Raw genomic sequence first — 18,013 nt, forward strand, 5'->3', positions numbered from 1 at the left:
GTTAATGGCTTTAACCATTAATGACGGTAGGCTAACTATCGCCCTGAACCAAAGTCCCAGCATATTTGACCTACTACTGTTAAGGCAAAGAACCTATACTATTCACAAGAGCACATAGCCTGTACTCATGTATGAAACAGAAGAGAGTCCAGGAGATATACTGGCCCAGATTTTCTGATGTAGTCAAGGAGGAGACTGGAAAAATACAGCAAGCCAGACAACATCTGTGGTTTATTTTGTCTCTAACAAGATTTTCTGTTGGCCACTTAGTTATTTTTAGACGGGCATCGCACATGGGAGCTGTTCAGAATCCCAGACAGAGCAGACTCAGAAGGAATTGCCCAAGAAATTTAAGAGTCTGATGGACAATTCCCTGGAGCCAGAATCCTGCAAAAGTCTCCAATTAATTCACAGGGTTCGGCTGCAGTTAATACTTATCCACAAAATGTTGGATAATTAAAAACGTTGAATTCCTTCATAACTATTTGACGGACTTCCCCTAATTTAGTCCCTCTCGCCTTCACCTGGCACATGACAAGCCCCTGCCCAGAGACCTGACCACCCCCATCCTCAGTCTGTTCTTGCTTCCATCACCCCATAAGCCAACAAATGTCACACCCCTTGAGCCTCTAGGCCCTGAAACTCTAGCCTAGTTTCTCTTCCTGCATGCTGACCTGCTGCCTACCCAAAACTGCTACAACTAAAACTAAAATTTGCATCAAGATAACTTCCTTGCATTCTTGATGCCTGTTTCAGCCTTGTAATGTCCATTATTTTATAAAACTCCTGCTTAAAATCAACTCCAGGCTTGTTTCTCATTCATAAACTACTATGCATGTCTATCACAAATAAGCACAAAGTTAACCTTACTTCCCTCAGCTACACTGCTCCTTTTTACAATATCCTTCTAGTTCTGCATTCATGTTTTGCATTTATTGCTTGTATATGATATCCAATGCAGTCACTGCCATTTCCAATACAAATTTCCCTATGCTCATCAAGCAGAGCTTCCAAGATTTGAATTTTATTAACCTTATTTAAAATACTTTAAATGTGCAATAGGGTATATTGTGTTGCTGAGGAACAGTGCCAAATTAACATAAACTGCTATTCGGGCACAGAGTAAAGATATAACACATTATTGCCTAACAGTGTGGTAGAAGCATAGATCGTGAATAATTTAAAAAGGAAATGAATGGGCATTTGAGGGAAATAAACGTAGAGGGCAAGAGAGATGAAGCAGTTGAGTGTTACTCATTAGATTGTTGTCCATTCAACCAACATGGACCCAGTGGGCTGAAAGACCTCAGTGGTATTATAACCCTATGACTGTAGTAAACTAGTACCACACCACTTTAGCTGTAATTTATAAAGTGATTACTGATGGTGGAAGTCAGAGTTTGTGCTCCTAGGAACTGACTGGATCATAAGGAATAACTTAAACTTCATCTTAAACAACAGTGTTGGCTCTCTGCTAACATAAAGTACTAATTCTTCTACATTTGTAAAACCAAAAAATGCTCAATTTTCCTTCACTAGAACTTGAATTCCAACTTGGATCAGGATCAGTCTTTACAAATCAGCCCTCATTAACTATCAATGTGATACTAATAACTGGAAAATAATGAGGCAATTCTGAGATGTTTAAGAAAATGATGAGTATTTTTAAAGTACTGTAGTAAGTGGGTGAATGACCAAATAGACCCAGACAGGTGTAAATTTGGAAATGGATTGACAAGTAAAATCTCAGTCTCTACACAAATCAGTATTTATCAAGATGTGTGCAGCTACAATACTCGAGAAGTCTATTTTCCTCTATAAATAACACTGGCTGTCCTTAGCTAGCAGAAACAATTTGACATTTCCAACTCTTCCAGTAATCCTTGCTGGAAGGACACTTCTGTGATCTTTCTATTGAGGGCAGCTTCTCCATGTAGAGAATGGACACCATAGTGAGTTTATTGTGAGTGATAGAGGGATATCCCAACATGTATCACTGTTTTCTAAAAAGGAGAGCGAAGCAGAGAAGGTTTGAACAACGTAAAGTGTCAGTCAAATGACCTGTTAATGAAACCATGTGAATAAAAGGTAAGCTTGATCAAGCTGTCAAGGCATCACCCACACCCCGCCAGTGCCAACTGAATCATTTCCCAGCAAAAAAAACATCAACACCCCCCAGCATGGAGGAGAGGAATTTGAATTTAAAAATCCACCTGCCTTATTTGTTAATACTTGCTCTTATTGAGAGCTTGAAATTCGCCCAGATTGAATCTTTAATGCTGTGGTGTAGATAGTGTTACCTCTTCTAAATTGCTGTCTTTTTACTCCCTCCTTACACCACATGCATAACGGACTGGGGCAGTCTCCTTCAGGTGAGTAATTGACTGTGTATGTCCCAGTCCATTCTAACTGGTGCAATTCATACCACATTTATTTGTATGAGTAAAATTTCCACTTAGAACAATCATTTTCATCACACTTTTAATTTATTTATGCAGATTCAAAATGGTTGTATATGTTCCCCCTTTGTGGATTTTTTTTTGGATAACTGGTTACTTCAGTAACCTAACATTGCAGCATGTGTACTTTGTAAAGGCTAAAAAGAAAACTAACACTGCTCCTACGTTTATATTTCTTTGGTTATCCTGGAGTGTTTTGAGTTTCTTTGCATTTCATGTGTTGAGTTAAACTAATATGTAACTATTGTTTTGGTAAATCTGTATTAATCCTGCCTGGAGGTTGAATTTACTGCTCATTCTTCCCCTTCTAATATTTTCTTGTCAAATTAAGATACTCATTTTGTAATGACTGCATCAGTTGCATAACAAATTGTGAAATTTTGCATGAATTTGTTCTGAAAACTCCTGTAGTTTTATGCTTTTATTCCATCTAACCAACAATCATTTTATTGCCTTCATTGGACCATTCAATATTTTTTGTTACAAGACTGGAGTTGTTAATTATAGAAAAATAATCATTTTGGAAGCAAATATGGATCAATTGAGAAAAGGAACAAAACTGGAAATATGGGATGGCAGGTTGAGAGGGAGCCTTCAATAATACTCACCAAGTGTGTGATTATGTAGTATGTTAATAATTGATCTGTCATTTACTCAGTTCGGATGAAAAGGCTATTCTGGGATGATATTCGTGTATCTTTAAGGTAGATTTTTATCTTTCATTTTGATAGGCTGATATTGCTGATGGTAAAAGCAAGGTCTGGTCAACACACATATACTTACAATGTAAGGGAAGGGCAGCTGGATTTTGAATGTCTCTTTAACCCAATGTGTCAGTAAGTTAAATCAGAGGTACAGTTTATTTGCAATTGACTGAAGCACTCAGAATTTAATCAATGATTGCAGTACTTGGTCAATGTTGGAGTATGTAGGAAACCTTGTCTGACAGAATTGATTGCCAGCAGAAATACACTTCAGTAGATAAGTTGTACTGTAGATCTTTTCCAGGTTTTGTTTTTTAAAATACTACAAATGATAAATATTCATGATTGTGGCAAAATAACAATCATTTTCTCTTTCAACAGATCATGTGCCTAAAAGGACAGAGGGTCTTCTCCGGCCCACACACTTTTGATAGGATCCATATTGTGAACCACATAGCAGATGATGATTCATTCCACTCCTCTGATGAAGATCTAATTACCGATTCCATGAGGGTTCGTGATCTCCGGGGGGTTCCTCACCATTTTCGCCACCTCAGCAGAAATGCACAAACGGAAACTAATGATAAGGACAGTGAGGACAGTACTGACAGTGATAACGAGGATGGAACTATAGGCCCTGATCTCTATAACCAGATTAGTAACCAAAATGTCTGCACAGTGAGTCCAAAACAGGTCGAATCTTTCTCCACTACCGTGTGACCATCACTGTGACAACATGAGGCTTTCTGGTTCATATCAAAGACCAGGTGGGCTCCAATCATTCAGACTTGAATGCAGCTTTCAGTCTGGCCTGCTGATTAAAATAAAGGACTAAAGTGAGGAATTATATAGGCATCTGCCATTGAAATGGTGGAGATGATGTACTGAATTTCATAATGGATTTTTTTTTGGGGGTGGGTGGTCATTTTACCTGTTCTTTTGTCTGCCTTAACCTTTGCCAAACCTTTTCAATATAATTGTTGTTGCCACATGCTAGTATGGGAAAGAGCGTGTGAAACAGACAGGAGATAAGATGTTGACAGTATTATATACAGTATCTCCTTTCTTAAAACTTGAAATGCACACTTTCTAATTTATTTAGAATGGGAGATTTTGTTTTTTTTTCCTTTTGCTTGGTAGTTCAGTCAGTGGAGTTAAAACCCTTGGGACATTGGTTGCTTATAAAAAGATGCATCATCTTGTGCAATATTGTATTTTATGCTAATGAGAACAAATTTTACTTGTTTATGACAGAAATGTACCATGATGGTCTTAACGGAGGATTAATTAAATGCGTTAGTGCCTTCAAGGCACATTTTGGTCAGTAATATGTCAGCAGATGGTTTTAATTGGGCATCACAGTACAAAGAATATGTGCAATTGGAACATTTTTTTTTAAAAAGTAAACAGCTCATGGCTTGCTTAGGATCCCAGCACAAAAACTTGTATCTTAAACAAAGATACTTTTATAAGTATAAAATAAAATCAAATACTAAGATTTCTGTTTGTAGATCTTTACATGATTTTCCCCTTTTAATTTGTGTTTTCATTTGAGGTGTTTGATAACAAATAGTAATGTACCTGTGGTATGTGTTACAGCAATATCTACTTTTGTGTAACTTTGTTCTGATGGAGAAATGTAGCTAAGCTTTAATATAAATACCTTTTAAATGTTAACTGGGAATGCATTGCATTTCTTTCATTGCAACAACTGGCCACTTGAAAAAAAAATTGGAAAGTTCAACATGGTCATGTGCTGGTTACCCTAACAAATACTGTTCAAGGAATTGTAAAAACACTATACAGAAACTCTGTTACACAGAGTTGAAGGCATCTCCTCAGAAAATATCCTTGGTAAATGTGCGTTAGCTCTGCTTGGCAGTTGTTAACACGAGCTTTTTCACTTCACTAATAAGAATGCTTGTATAAACACTCAGTGTTTCTCTTTTAACTTTAAATTATAACAAGATCACAAATAAACTTTTCATGATTTTAAAGGGATAATATTGTTTCTCATTATTTAACATGGTTTCTTATTGATGAAGTAACAGAGAATCTTAAACCAAAAGACATGGTGATTTGGCGCGCAGTTCAATATTTTAAGATAAGCATTTACTTATCATTCAAAAAAATTGTTTTTGTTGCAATTTTCACTTCAAAATGGCACTCATATGAATGTAGATTAATTTCAAAATACCTGAAGATAATTTGTTGCACTGATTTAATTTGTCTTTTGTTAATCTTACTAATCTTTTTGGTTAATTTAATATTACTTTATAATCAAATGAGTAAAATTATTAGATTTAAAAGCAAATTAGTGTGAACGTAGAACATTACAGCACAGTACAGGCCCTCTTGCCCTCGATGTTGTGCTGACCTGTGGAACCAATCTGAAGCCCATCTAACCGACACTATTCCATTCTCGTCCATATACCTATCCAATGACTATTTAAATGCCCTTAAAGTTGGCAAGTCTACTGCTGTTGCAGGCAATGCGTTCCATGTCCCTACTACTGAGTAAAGAAACTACCTCTAACATCTGTCCTATATTTATCACCCCTCCATGTAAAGCTATGACCCATCATACTAGGCATCGCCATCTGAGGAAAAAGGCTCTCACTGTCCAACATATCTAACCCTCTGATTATCTTATGTCTCAATTAAGTCACCTCTCAACCTTCTCTCTAATGGAAACAGCCTCAAGTCCCTCAGCCTTTCCTTGTAAGACCTTCCCTCCATACCAGGCAACATCCTCGTGAATCTCCTCTGAACCCTTTCCAAAGCTTCCACATCCTTCCTATAATGCGGTGACCAGAACAGTATGCAAAGCTCCAAATGTGCCGCACCAGAGTTTTATACAGCTGCAGCATGATCTCATGGTTCCAGAAAGCAATCCCTCTACCAATAAAAACTAAGACACATATGCCATCTCAACAACCCTATCAACCTCGGTGGCAACTTTCAAGAATCTATGTACATGGACACCAAGTCCAAGCTTATCTACACTACCAAAAATCTTACCATTAGCCCAGTACTTTGCATTCCTGTTACTCCTTCCAAAGTGAATCACCTCATACCTTTCCGCATTAAACTCCATTTGCCACCTCTCAGCCCGGCTCTGCAGCTTATCTATGTCTCTGTGTAACCTACAACATCCTTCATCACTATCCACAGCTCTAGCGGCCTTCGTGTCATCCACAAATTTACTAACCCATCAGTCTATGCCCTCATCCAGGTCATTTATAAAAATGACAAACAGCGTGAAACCTAAAACAGATCCTTGTGATACCCTACTAGTAACTGAACTTCAGGATGAATATTTATCATCTACCACCACCCTCTGTCTTCTTTCAGCTAGCCAATTTCTGATCCAAACTGCTATATCACCCTCAATCCCATACCTCCATATTTGTGCAATAGCCTACTGTGGGGAACCTTATCCTTACTGAAATACATATACACCACATCAACCGCTTTACCCTCATCCACCTGTTTGGACACCATCTCAAAGAACTTAATATGGTTTTTAAAGTACGACTTATCCTTCACAAAATCATGTTGACTATCTCTAATCAACTTATTCCTTTTTAGATGATTATAAATCCTATCTCTTATAACCCTTTCCAACACTTTACCCACAACTGAAGTAAAGCTCACAGGTCTATAATTTCCAGGGTTGTGTCTCCTCTCCTTGAACCAGGGGACAACATTTGCTATCCTCCAGTCTTCTGGCACTATTCCTGTAGACAATGACAATATAAAGATCAAAGCCAAAGGCTCGGCAATCTCCTTCCTGGCTTCCCAGAGAATCCTAGGATAAATCCCATCTGGCCCAGGGGACTCATCTATTTTTACTCTTTCCAGAATTGCTAACATCTCCTCCTTATACACCTCAATCCCATTTAGTCTAGTAGCCTGTATCTCCTTAATCACACTGTCTTTTTCTAGTGTGAATACTGATGAAAAGTATTTAACACTTCCCCTATCTCCTCTGACCCCACACACAACTTCCCACTATTATGCTTGATTGGCCCTATTCTTACTCTCGTCATTCTTTTATTCCTGGTATACCTACAGAAAGCTTTAGGGTTTTCCTTGATCCTATCCGCCAAAGACTTCTCACGTCCCCTCCTGACTCCTCTTAGCTCTCTCTTCAGGTCTTTCCTGGCTAACCTGTAACTCTCAAGTGTCCTAACTGAGCCATCATATCTCATCTTAACATAAGCCTCCTTCTTCCTCTTGATGAGATTCAACTTCCTGAGTAAACCACGGCTCCCGCTCTCGACAACTTCCTCCCTGCCTGACCGGCACATACTTATCAAGGACCAGCAGAAGTTAGTCCTTGAATGAGCCCCACATTTCAATTGTGCCCATCCCCTGCAGTTTCCTTCCCCATCCAATGCATCCTAAATCTTGCCTAATGGCCTGTAATTGCCTTTCCCCCAACTATAATTCTTGCCCTATGGTATATACACATCCCTTACCATCACTAAAGTAAACATAACCGAATTGTGATTGCTATCACCAAAGTGCTCACCTAGCTCCAAATCTAACACCTGGCCGGGTTCATTACCCAGTACCAAATCTAATGTGGCCTCACCCCTTTTTGGCCTGTCTACATACTGTGCTGAAAAATGTGTTGCTGGAAAAGCACAGCAGGTCAGGCAGCATCAAAGGAACTCCTTTGATGCTGCCTGACCTGCTGCGCTTTTCCAGCAACACATTTTTCAGCTCTGGTCTCCAGCATCTGCAATCCTCACTTTCTCCCTATCTACATACTGTGTCAGGAAACCCTCCTGCATCTAAAGTACTTGAACTATAGTATTCCCAGTCAATATTGGAAAGTTGAAGTCCCCCATAACAAACACCCTGTCATTCTCACTCCTATCGAGGATCATCTTTACTATCCTATCTTCTACGTCTCTGGAACTATTTGGAGACCTATAGAAAACTCCCAATAAGATGACCTCTCTTTTCCTGTTTATAATCTCAGCCCATACAACTTCAGTAGACGAGTCCTCAAATATCCTTTCTGCAACTGTAATACTGTCCACACCAACCTCTCTTTTACTATTTTCTAAATCACGGCAACTGTAATAACCATTCCTGTCCCCGCTCTACTCAAGTCTCTGAAATGGCCACAACATCAAAATCCCAGGTACCAACCCATGCTGCAAGTTCACCCACCCACCAGATGCTTCAGCATTGCAGCAGACACTTCAAAGTAACTTCTTGCTTGCCGGTGCCTTCTTGCAATCTTAAAATCTTAGTGCTGACTTCACTACTCTCCTACTCGAACTACAATTTTGGTTCCCATCCCCCTGTTGAATTAGTTTTAACCCACCCGAAGAGCATTAGCAAAATTTCCCCCCAGGATATTGGTACCCCTCTGGTTCAGGTGAAGACCATCCTGTTTGTAGAAGTCCCACCTACCCCAGAAAGAGCCCCAATTGTCCAGGAATTCAAAGCCCTCCATCATGCACCATCCCTGTAGCCACGTGTTCAACTCCTCTCTCTCCCTATTCCTCGCCTCACACAAACCAGAGATAACTCTGTTTATTCTAGCTCTAAGCTTCCACCCTCACTCCCTGAATTTCTGCCTTAAATCCCCATCTCTCTTCCACCCTATGTCATTGGTGCCTATGTGGACCATGACTTGGGGCTGTTCCCCCTCAAGGATCCCAAAAACACAATCAGAGACATTATGAATCCTGGCACCTGGGAGGCAACACACCAGCCGTGAGTCTCTCTCTCGTTCCCATAGAATCTCCTACCTACCCCCTAACTATGGAGTCTCCAATGCTCCTCTTAACCTTCTGAGCAACAGGGACAGATTCTGTGCTAGAGACCTGTTCCCCATTGCTTAACCCTTGGTAAGTCATCCCCTCCAACAGTATCCAAAACAGCATATTTGTTGAGGAGAATGTTCACAGGGGATCCTTGCACTGCCTGCCTGCCTGTTCCCTTTCTGTCCCCTGACGGTAACCCATCTACCTGAGGTGTGACTACCGCCCTATAACTCTTCTCAATAACCCCCTCCACCTTCTGAGTGATCCCCCTCTGCCTCCCTGAATGTTCGAATTCTGAAAGTAAAACAAAACGTGCTGAAAATACTCAAATCTGGGAAAATAACAGTATTTCCTTGCATTATCCCTTGATGTTTTTAAGAGAAATCTATTGATCTCAGTCTTTGAACAGACTCAGGAACAGAACCTCCACATTCCTCTAGGGCAGAGAATTCCAAAGATTCACCACCTTCTGAATGAAAAAATGGCTCCTCATCTCAGTCCTAATTGGTTTGCCCCTTATTCTGATGTTCTAGAGCCTCCAGACAGGGGAGGCATCCTTCTTAGATCCACACCGTCATTCCCTGTAAGAATAGCATACTTTTGAATGAGATTATCTCTCATTCTTTAAATTCCAGAGAATATGGGCCCATCTATTTGATATTTTCTCAGAGTCCTCAACTGCTCCTCATATGACAAGCCCTTCATTTCCAAGATTATTCTTGTAAACCTACTCTGGACCCCTCCAATGGCAGCACATCCTTCCTTAGATATGTGGCCCTAAATATTCCAAATGTGATGTGATCAGAGCTTTATACAGACTCAGCAGTACATTTCTGCTCTTGTATTCTAGCCCTCTCAAAATGAACGCTAACATTGCATTTTTCTTTCTAACTGTCAACTGAACCTGCAGTTTAACCTGAAGAGTATCCCGAACTAGGACTCATAAATCCTTCTTGTGTTTCAGATTTTCCAAAACATTTCTCCATTTAGAGAATAGTCTGCCTCTATTTCTCCTACCAAAGTTCATAATTTCACACTGTCCCACACTGTGGTCCATCTGCCACTTTTTTGCTGATTCTAAGCCTGCCCAAATCCTTCTACAGCCTCCCTGCCTCCACAACACTACCTGGCCCTATATCTAACTTTGTGTCATCAGTAAACTAAGCAAAAGTGTCCTCAGTTCCTTCTCTAGATAATTAATGTATATCGTGAGTAACTGGTGCCAACACTGACCCCTGCGGAACACCCTTGAATGCATCCTGAAAAACACCCCTTTATCCCCACACTCTGCCTTCTCCCAGTCAGTCCCTAATACCATCTTAAGTCAAAAATCACACAACACCAGGTTATAGTCCAACAGGTTTATTTGAAAGACATGAGCTTTTGGAAGAAGAGAGGCTCTGAAAGTTTGTGTTTTTCAAATAACCTGTTGGACTATAATCTGGTGTTGTGTGATTTTTGACCTTACCCAATCCAACACCAGCACCTCCACTTCATCTTATGAGGCAGCACAGAACTGCACATAACACTCCAAATGTTGTTTCGCCAAGACACTCCATAATTACAGCAAAACATTTTTATTCCTATATTCAACTCTTCTTGTAATAAAGATGCCATATATCAAATACCTTAATTGTCTGCATGTTAACATTGTGACTCCTGAACAAGCACATCCAAGACCCTATAGATCTTTCACTGATAAGGAAACATTCTATGTTAGCTTTTCCTACCAAAGTAAATAACCTAATATCTCTCTTCACATCATACTTCATCTGATTAATTTTTTTCTGACTTATAGCCTTTCCAAATCTCCTTATTTGCATCCTCCTCACACTGAATTTTGGGTCACCTGCAAACTTGGAAATTATTGATATACATTGTGAATAGCTGATGACCACTAACACTCCACTAGTTATAACCTGCCAGTCTGAAAATGACTCCTATATTCCTAATCTCTGTTTTGTCAGTTAGCCAGTTTTCAATCCATACCAATATGACCCCACGGTCCTCAGTTCTATGTGATCTAATTTTGCTTACCTATTTGTACGATTTTGTCAAAAACCTTCTGTAAACCAAAATCTGCAATATCCACTACTTGCCCCATATCTATTACACGCTCAGAAAGCTCCCCACATGTTTATGAAACACAATTTCCCTTACATAAGTCCATACTGACTCCGCAAATCCTGTTATTTTTAGAAGAGTCTTATTAACATATCCTTTATTCCTATGACTGATATTAGGCCAATTGACCTGTTTTTCTCCATTTTTTTTGTTTGATTCTTTCTTAAATTGTGATATTATATTTGCCACCTTCCAATTTACAGGGATCATTCCAGAGACGAGAATTTTGAGTGATGGCATCAACGTGTCTACTATCTCTATAGCCACTTCTGTCAATATTCCCTTTCTTAGTGCTTTCCCTTCTTGATCCTCCTTTGCAGAAGTCATAAATTCTCCCAATCCTTTGAATTACCAAATTTTGTCGATTTTATAGGCATCTTCCTTTAATCTAATGCCACCATTGATTTATTTTATAAGTTGTAGTTAAAACATTTGTTGCACTAAAGTAATCCATTTGCGTTGAAATTAACGTTCCTTAAATTCTAATCATTGTCTAACTACTATCATATATTTTAATGTACTACCATAGCAAATTTGCCTCTCATAGTTTCATAAGCTTAATGACATTTCTATTGTTGCAACCATATGGATAAAATATAAGAGGAGGAAATTCTAAAATCCTTTGAACATTCTTTAACAAACCCAATCTGAATACGGCTAAAAGTTTGGGATCCTTACTCCTTTGTGCTAAGCTCCAGGATCACCCATCCTCTAAGGCTACTCCAGCATTTCTAACCTTCATTAACTTACTCACCTAAATGTCAAATTCCCATTTCCAATGTAGTACATGCTCCCAACTTGATTGGTATTCACAGGAGTTAGACAAGGAAGATAAAATTGAAACAGAATATTGTTTTGAGTTTGAAAAAGATCAGGGAAGGGGGAGTAATTGAATAACTCTCTAAGAGTCATCACAGACCCAGAAAGGAATAAATACAGTGCTCTGGATTCAATGCGTATTAAAAAAATTGTACATCAAGAATATGCAAAAGCTCAAAGTGGGACTTGAACCCACAATGTACTGACTCAAGCAAGGCTACCAACTGAACCTTTCAACTGCCTCTTGCGTTAACCTTAGTTTAATACCAAATACTAAAATGTTGTGCAATTAAAATTTATTTAAGGGAGAAGAAGCAACAAACCAAAAAGAATTGTGTAGCTTGTACAGCACAGAAAACAGGCCATCGTCTCAAATAGTCCATGCCAGAGTTTATTCTCCACTTTAGCCTTATCCTAACTTTCCTTATCTAATTCTGTCAGCATGACTATATTCCCTTCTTCGTTCGATTATCAAATTTCCCTTTAGATGGATCCATCATTGTGGGAGGAAAACAGAATAATCTCTCAGGAAAGTTACTAGATGCTCGTTACCACAGTGGAAGAGTCATTCCTGTTTTCTTCATGTGATAAGTTGATAAAGATGTAGAACAAAAATTCTTTGCTGTAATAATTCAAAACATTGACCATCTAAGTTAATGTGTTTGTGGAAATGATCGTTATTTTTGCTCACAGAATCAAAAGTATTATTGTAGGAGGAGGCCATTCTGCCCATCATGTCTGCACCAGTTCTTCAAATGAGCATTTTGCTTTGTAATTTAAAGCATTCCCCAACACCATCTTTTCAGCAATTCGTTCATTTGCCTTATTGTCCTATTTTAGTACTCACCTGCATGTGTAATTTGAAAGTATTCTGGAGATTACTACCTTGAGGTCCTGCTTAGGTCCTTAAATTCAGTTTCAGAATCTGCTGTCCCCATTTGCCCTCGCAGTGTTTATGAATCTGCAGTCCCTGCTCCCTCTTGCAGGTTTTATGAAGCTGCTGTCAGAACAGAATCATGAGATTAGGTATATTTGTTTGGGTGCAGTACTTCCAAAACAGTGAAATCTTCCCTTTAAAACCTTCACTCTTAAGAAGAACAGCAGTTTCTTAAATATTGTTGAAAGTAGAGAAACATTGCCAAAGCTTTTCATCTTTCAATCCTCAGGACAAATGAAAAAAAGTGTCTGATTTCAAATGATCACAACAAATTTTTTATCAGGAGAAAAAGGGACTGATTAATTTGCACTTTGATTCTGTGTTGCAATGAAGAATGCAGCAGGGACTTATGTACTCCCTAAATTCTCAGGCAATTCAAAAAGTTGCAAGGCTTCAACATATTCCTTTTGTTTGCAGAGAACAGGTGTCTATGTATGAATATGTGTCACTTCTAGCAAGTGTAAACTCAATTGTTTATCATAATTTTTGATTAATCCATTCATGGGATTAGACACTGCTATCTATCGCTCATCCCTAATTGTCTTTGTGAATGTGGTGGTGAGTTGCCTTCTTAAACCAGCATTGTCCTTGGCAGTAGGGAATCCATTGTGTTGTGAGGAAGGCAATTCCAGGATTTTGGTCCAGCCCTAGTGAAGGAATGGAGATATAGATCCAAATCAGGATCTTGCATGTTGTCGTGTTCACATGCATCAGGTACCCGTGTCCTTCCAAATGCAAGTAGTTGTAGATTTGGAAGATGCTGAATAAGGAGTGAGTTACTGCGTGCATTTGTAGATGGTATGCGCCATTGTTCATTGGTGATGAAGTAAGTGAATGTTGAAGGTGGTGGACAGGGTATCAATTAAATGGGGTGTCTTATCCTGAATGGTCTCTCAAGCTTGTTGAGACAGTGGAACTTTCCAGGCAAGTTCCATCACATTTTTGCCTTATATCTTGCAGGTACTGGATGGGCAATGGGGCAATTGGTGATATTGAACATTGTGCAATAATCGGTGAACATCCTCATTTCTGACCTAATGATGGAGGGAAGGTCATTTGTGAAGCAGTTAAAGATGATTGGGTTGACGATGCTACCCTGAGGAACTCCTGCAGAGACGTCCTTAGACTGAGATGTCCAACATTTAACAACTATAACCATCTACTTTTGTGCTCAGTATGACTCCAACCAGCAGAGGATTTTCCCTGATTCCCACTGACTCTCATTTTGTTCAGGCTCCTTGATGTCACTCTCAGCTCACCTCAGGCATTCAGCTCTTTTCTCCATGTTTGGATCAAAACTATAATAAAGTTGGCCACAGCTGTATGGCCCTGGTGGGACTCAATCAATAAGCAGATTATTTCTTGATTGTCTTGTTCATGATCTCTTGCCATGCAGGCCAGACCAGATAAGATGGTAGATTTCATTTCATAAAAGGGCATTAAGTGAGTAGATCAATTTTTATGACAATTGCCAATGGTTGCATGGTTGCCATAACACTAGATCTATGCACATGTGCATAGGCCAAATTTTAAAATTTGAATCATTGTTTTCAAATCCCACCATGGCCTTCCATTGTCCTGTCTCCATCACCTCCCACATCACATCACAACCTGTACTCCTCCAATTCGGGCCTCGCTCTGCCCCTGATTTTAACCAGAGGTGACCATGCCTTCAGCTGCCATGTGCGTAAACTCTGGATTCTCACTCCTCACCCCTTTCCTATTCCAAACTTTTCTATCTCTCTCCTCTTTTAGAAAACTCCTTAAACCTAATGCTTTGACCAAGCTTATTTCTCTAACATACATATGAAATAACGGAGAGACTCAGCTGGTCTAGCATCTTCTGTGGGGGGAGAACCAGAGTTACCGTTTCAAGTCTGACATGAGTCCTCTTCGGAAATATTTCTCAATGCGGTTTGGTGTTAACTTTAGTTCGTTAATGCTCTTGTGAAATGCTAAGCATCTCAGGGATTGGGTTTAAAACCTTGATTTTCTCACTAACACCAACATTCTTGGAAGATTTCAATATACTTTGGACGCATAATTCCATTGGTAAGTGTTAAATATTTCTTGTTAATATTTGAGCTCATTCTTAATTCAGACTGGAGTTTCAGCTCTTAAATTTCCTATGTGGCTGGACAATTGCATCACCAGAGATGGTGAAAAAGTGCCACTAAATGATGCAACCAGTCAACTGTAGCAAACTGCCTGAGCTCTCCTGTATCACATCGTTGTAGTCAGGACCATATGGGTCACACTGCTACAGAACTGTGTGGAAAGAAAAACGAAGGAGAACTGTTAAAGTCCATTTATTCTTCTATCAAAAGATTTACCACTTCTAACATGAATTTGCACATTCTTAAACAGATGGGGATAAAGAATACAAATTGAAACAATATATAATTGTGAACGCTCTTTTTGCGATGTTGCTAATCTGCCTTGATTTAATTAAATGCAGATGGGAGGAGACCTTTCCCTCCTATACAAACCACCATTAATTGTAAACTTCCATGATGTGAGAGCTCCACAATATGTCACCAAAATATTCACTTCATATGTACCTTGAGTTGAGTTTCTAATTACTTTCCTGTCAGTCCTTAATTCTTAACTAAACCTGGGCTTCTCACAAAAATATTTGCAAGGTATTAATTACAGTATGTTTTACTTTTCAAGGTAACTCTGTTACATTTTCATAATTGATACTTGTACATCTTGTTAGCAGAAGCTAGAGATGCAGGCAACACAGTAACAACATTGAAAGAAATATTCTTATACTAAGTTATAAAATAATCATTAACTAGATAGCTTTTGTATAGTATCTGCATCGTTCTATTCTCAAAAGGATTAATTTTAATTAAAATAACATTTTTGAAATCATTTTAAATGCAACACCAATTTTTAAAGTAATTCTAACCAGTTAATTGTTTGATATTTTCACATAAGTTTACTCAACCTCAAATTCTTTCTGATTCCTATTACATCACTATTTGTGGTTTTCTTTGCCAATCAACAAATCAGAGGTTATTTTTCTGTTCAATTCTGATACATGCAAACCAATAACAAGATAAATAAAAAGTGGACAAGAATATATCACTTGATGCATCATAGTTTCCCTACACACACTTAAAGCATGATTGTTGCAAGTATTTGTAAATGAAGGATGGCCTAGTCATGTTATTGCTGAACTCATAATCCAGAGTAAGTTCTGGGGACACAAGTTTGAATCCCACCAGAGCAGCACATGGAATTTAAATTCAATAAAAGTTTAGTATTAAAAATTGACTGTTGGGATAAAACAAAACATTTGGATCATTAATGTCTTTCAGGACGACTTCCTAAAATTCCTTCTAGGGAAGGAAATCTGCCAACCATACCCAATCTGGCCTATGTGTGACTCCAGACCCATAGCGACGTGATTGTACTCTGAAATGCTCTAGCAAGCAAGTCAGTTGTAGCAACTGAGGTGACCTTGTTAAGGCAATGATAGATAGATGTTAAAATAATTGAGGGTTATGGTGAGTGGTTGGACCTGAGTCAACAAAAAACATCAGCAATAATCGAGGGGCCAGATGGCCTACTCCTGCTTCTATCTCTTATGTTCTTGTGAATCACTAGAAAGTCTCCAAAAAGGACTGAAATTGGCAGATTAATGGATATTGAAGAAGGCACGGGAATCAACAATGTCAAACACAACTCTGTTGATCCTGCAGAGTGCTTACTAACATCTGGGGGCTGGCCCCAAAATTGGGAGAGCTGTCTCACAGGCTACCAGCAGGGCAGACCCAAACACAAAAATTGCTGGAAAAGCTCAACAGGTCTGGCAACATCTGCCAGAGTTAACGTTTTGAGTCCATGACCCTTCTTCAGAAGTTCAGTTGATCAGTTGGAAAATTGGGCACAGAAATGGCAGATGGATTTTAATTTGGACAAGTGTGAAGTGGTGGATTTTAGGAGGTCAAATGCAAGAAGAGAATATATGGTACATGGCAGGAGCCTTAGGAGCTTTGATATACCGAGGGATCTTAAAGTAGAAGTCTATAATTCTCAGAAAATGGGAACATGGATAGATAGCATGGCGAAGAAAGCAGTCAGCATGTTTGTCTTCATCGGTTAGGACATTGAGTATAAAAGTTGATAAGTCATGTTGCAGCTGTATAAAACTTTAGTTGGGCCACATTTGGAGTTTTGTTTGCAGTTCTGGTTGCCAAACTATAGGAAGGATGTGGAGGCTTTGGAGAAGGTACAAAAGAGGCCTGGATTGGAGTGCATGAGCTCGAAGGATAGGTTGGACAAACTTGGATAGTTTTTGCTTGGGCATCGGAAGCAGAGGAGCAACTTGATTGAAGTGTATAAAATTATGAGAGGCATGAATAGGCTGGACAGTCGGAGTCTTCCCAGGGTGGAACTGTCAATTCTAGGGGGCACAGTTTAAAGTGAGAAGGGGAAAGTTTAAAGGAGATGTGCAAGGCAAGTTTTTTTGCACAGAGGCAGTAGGTGCCTGGAACGTGGTGCCAGGGTAGGTGGTAGAAGCAGATATGACAGCAACATTTAAGAGGCATTTAGATAGACACATGAACAGGCAAAGAATAGAGGGATATAGATCATGTGCAGGCAGATGGGATTAACTTACAGTGGAACATTGTCAGCACAGTCATGATGGGCTGAAAGGCTGTTCCTGTGTTGTATTAGTCTATATTCTACAGCATTGGTTCAATCATAACCAAAAGAGCTGACTTCCAGAACTGAGGTCAGAGTGACTGCCCTTGCTGCCAAAGTTGTATTTGACCGAATATGGCACCAAAGCCTCAACAAAACTGGAGTCAATGGGTGTTAGTAGTAAAACTCTTCCCCTGGTTGGAGTCATACCTGACACATCAGAAGATAGTTGTGGTTGTTTGAAGTCAGTCATCTCAGATCCAGGACATGTAAAGCAAATTATACAGTAAATGGAAGGGCCTTGGGAAAAATCGATGAGCAGAGAGATCTTTGAGTTCAGGTCCATTGTACCCTGAAGGTTGCTGCACAGGTGGATAGAATGGTCAAGGCAGCATATGGTATGCTTGCCTTCATTAGATGGGGTATTGAGTAGAAGAGCTGGCAAGTCATGTTAAAATTGTACAAGACATTGGTTCGGCCGCATTTAGAATACTGTGGAAAGTTCTGGTTGCCCCATTACTAAGA

At 39.3% G+C, this 18,013-nt stretch overlaps 1 protein-coding gene across 6 annotated transcripts in view; it reads left to right on the top strand.

Moving 5' to 3' along the window:
* The window catches only part of LOC140480072 (ecotropic viral integration site 5 protein homolog), a 266,405-nt gene extending 261,245 nt beyond the window's left edge, over positions 1 to 5,160 (top strand). For all 6 annotated transcript variants that reach the window (XM_072574675.1, XM_072574674.1, XM_072574677.1 and 3 more), the window contains one exon: positions 3,545 to 5,160. In XM_072574675.1, the coding sequence (XP_072430776.1) occupies positions 3,545 to 3,883 (339 nt within the window). In that variant the 3' untranslated portion in view covers positions 3,884 to 5,160. The remainder of the gene's footprint in view (positions 1 to 3,544) is intronic.
* Positions 5,161 to 18,013: the final 12,853 nt, after the last annotated feature.

This window comes from Chiloscyllium punctatum, chromosome 7 (genome assembly GCF_047496795.1).
Source record: "Chiloscyllium punctatum isolate Juve2018m chromosome 7, sChiPun1.3, whole genome shotgun sequence".
Taxonomy (NCBI): Eukaryota; Metazoa; Chordata; class Chondrichthyes; order Orectolobiformes; family Hemiscylliidae; genus Chiloscyllium; species Chiloscyllium punctatum.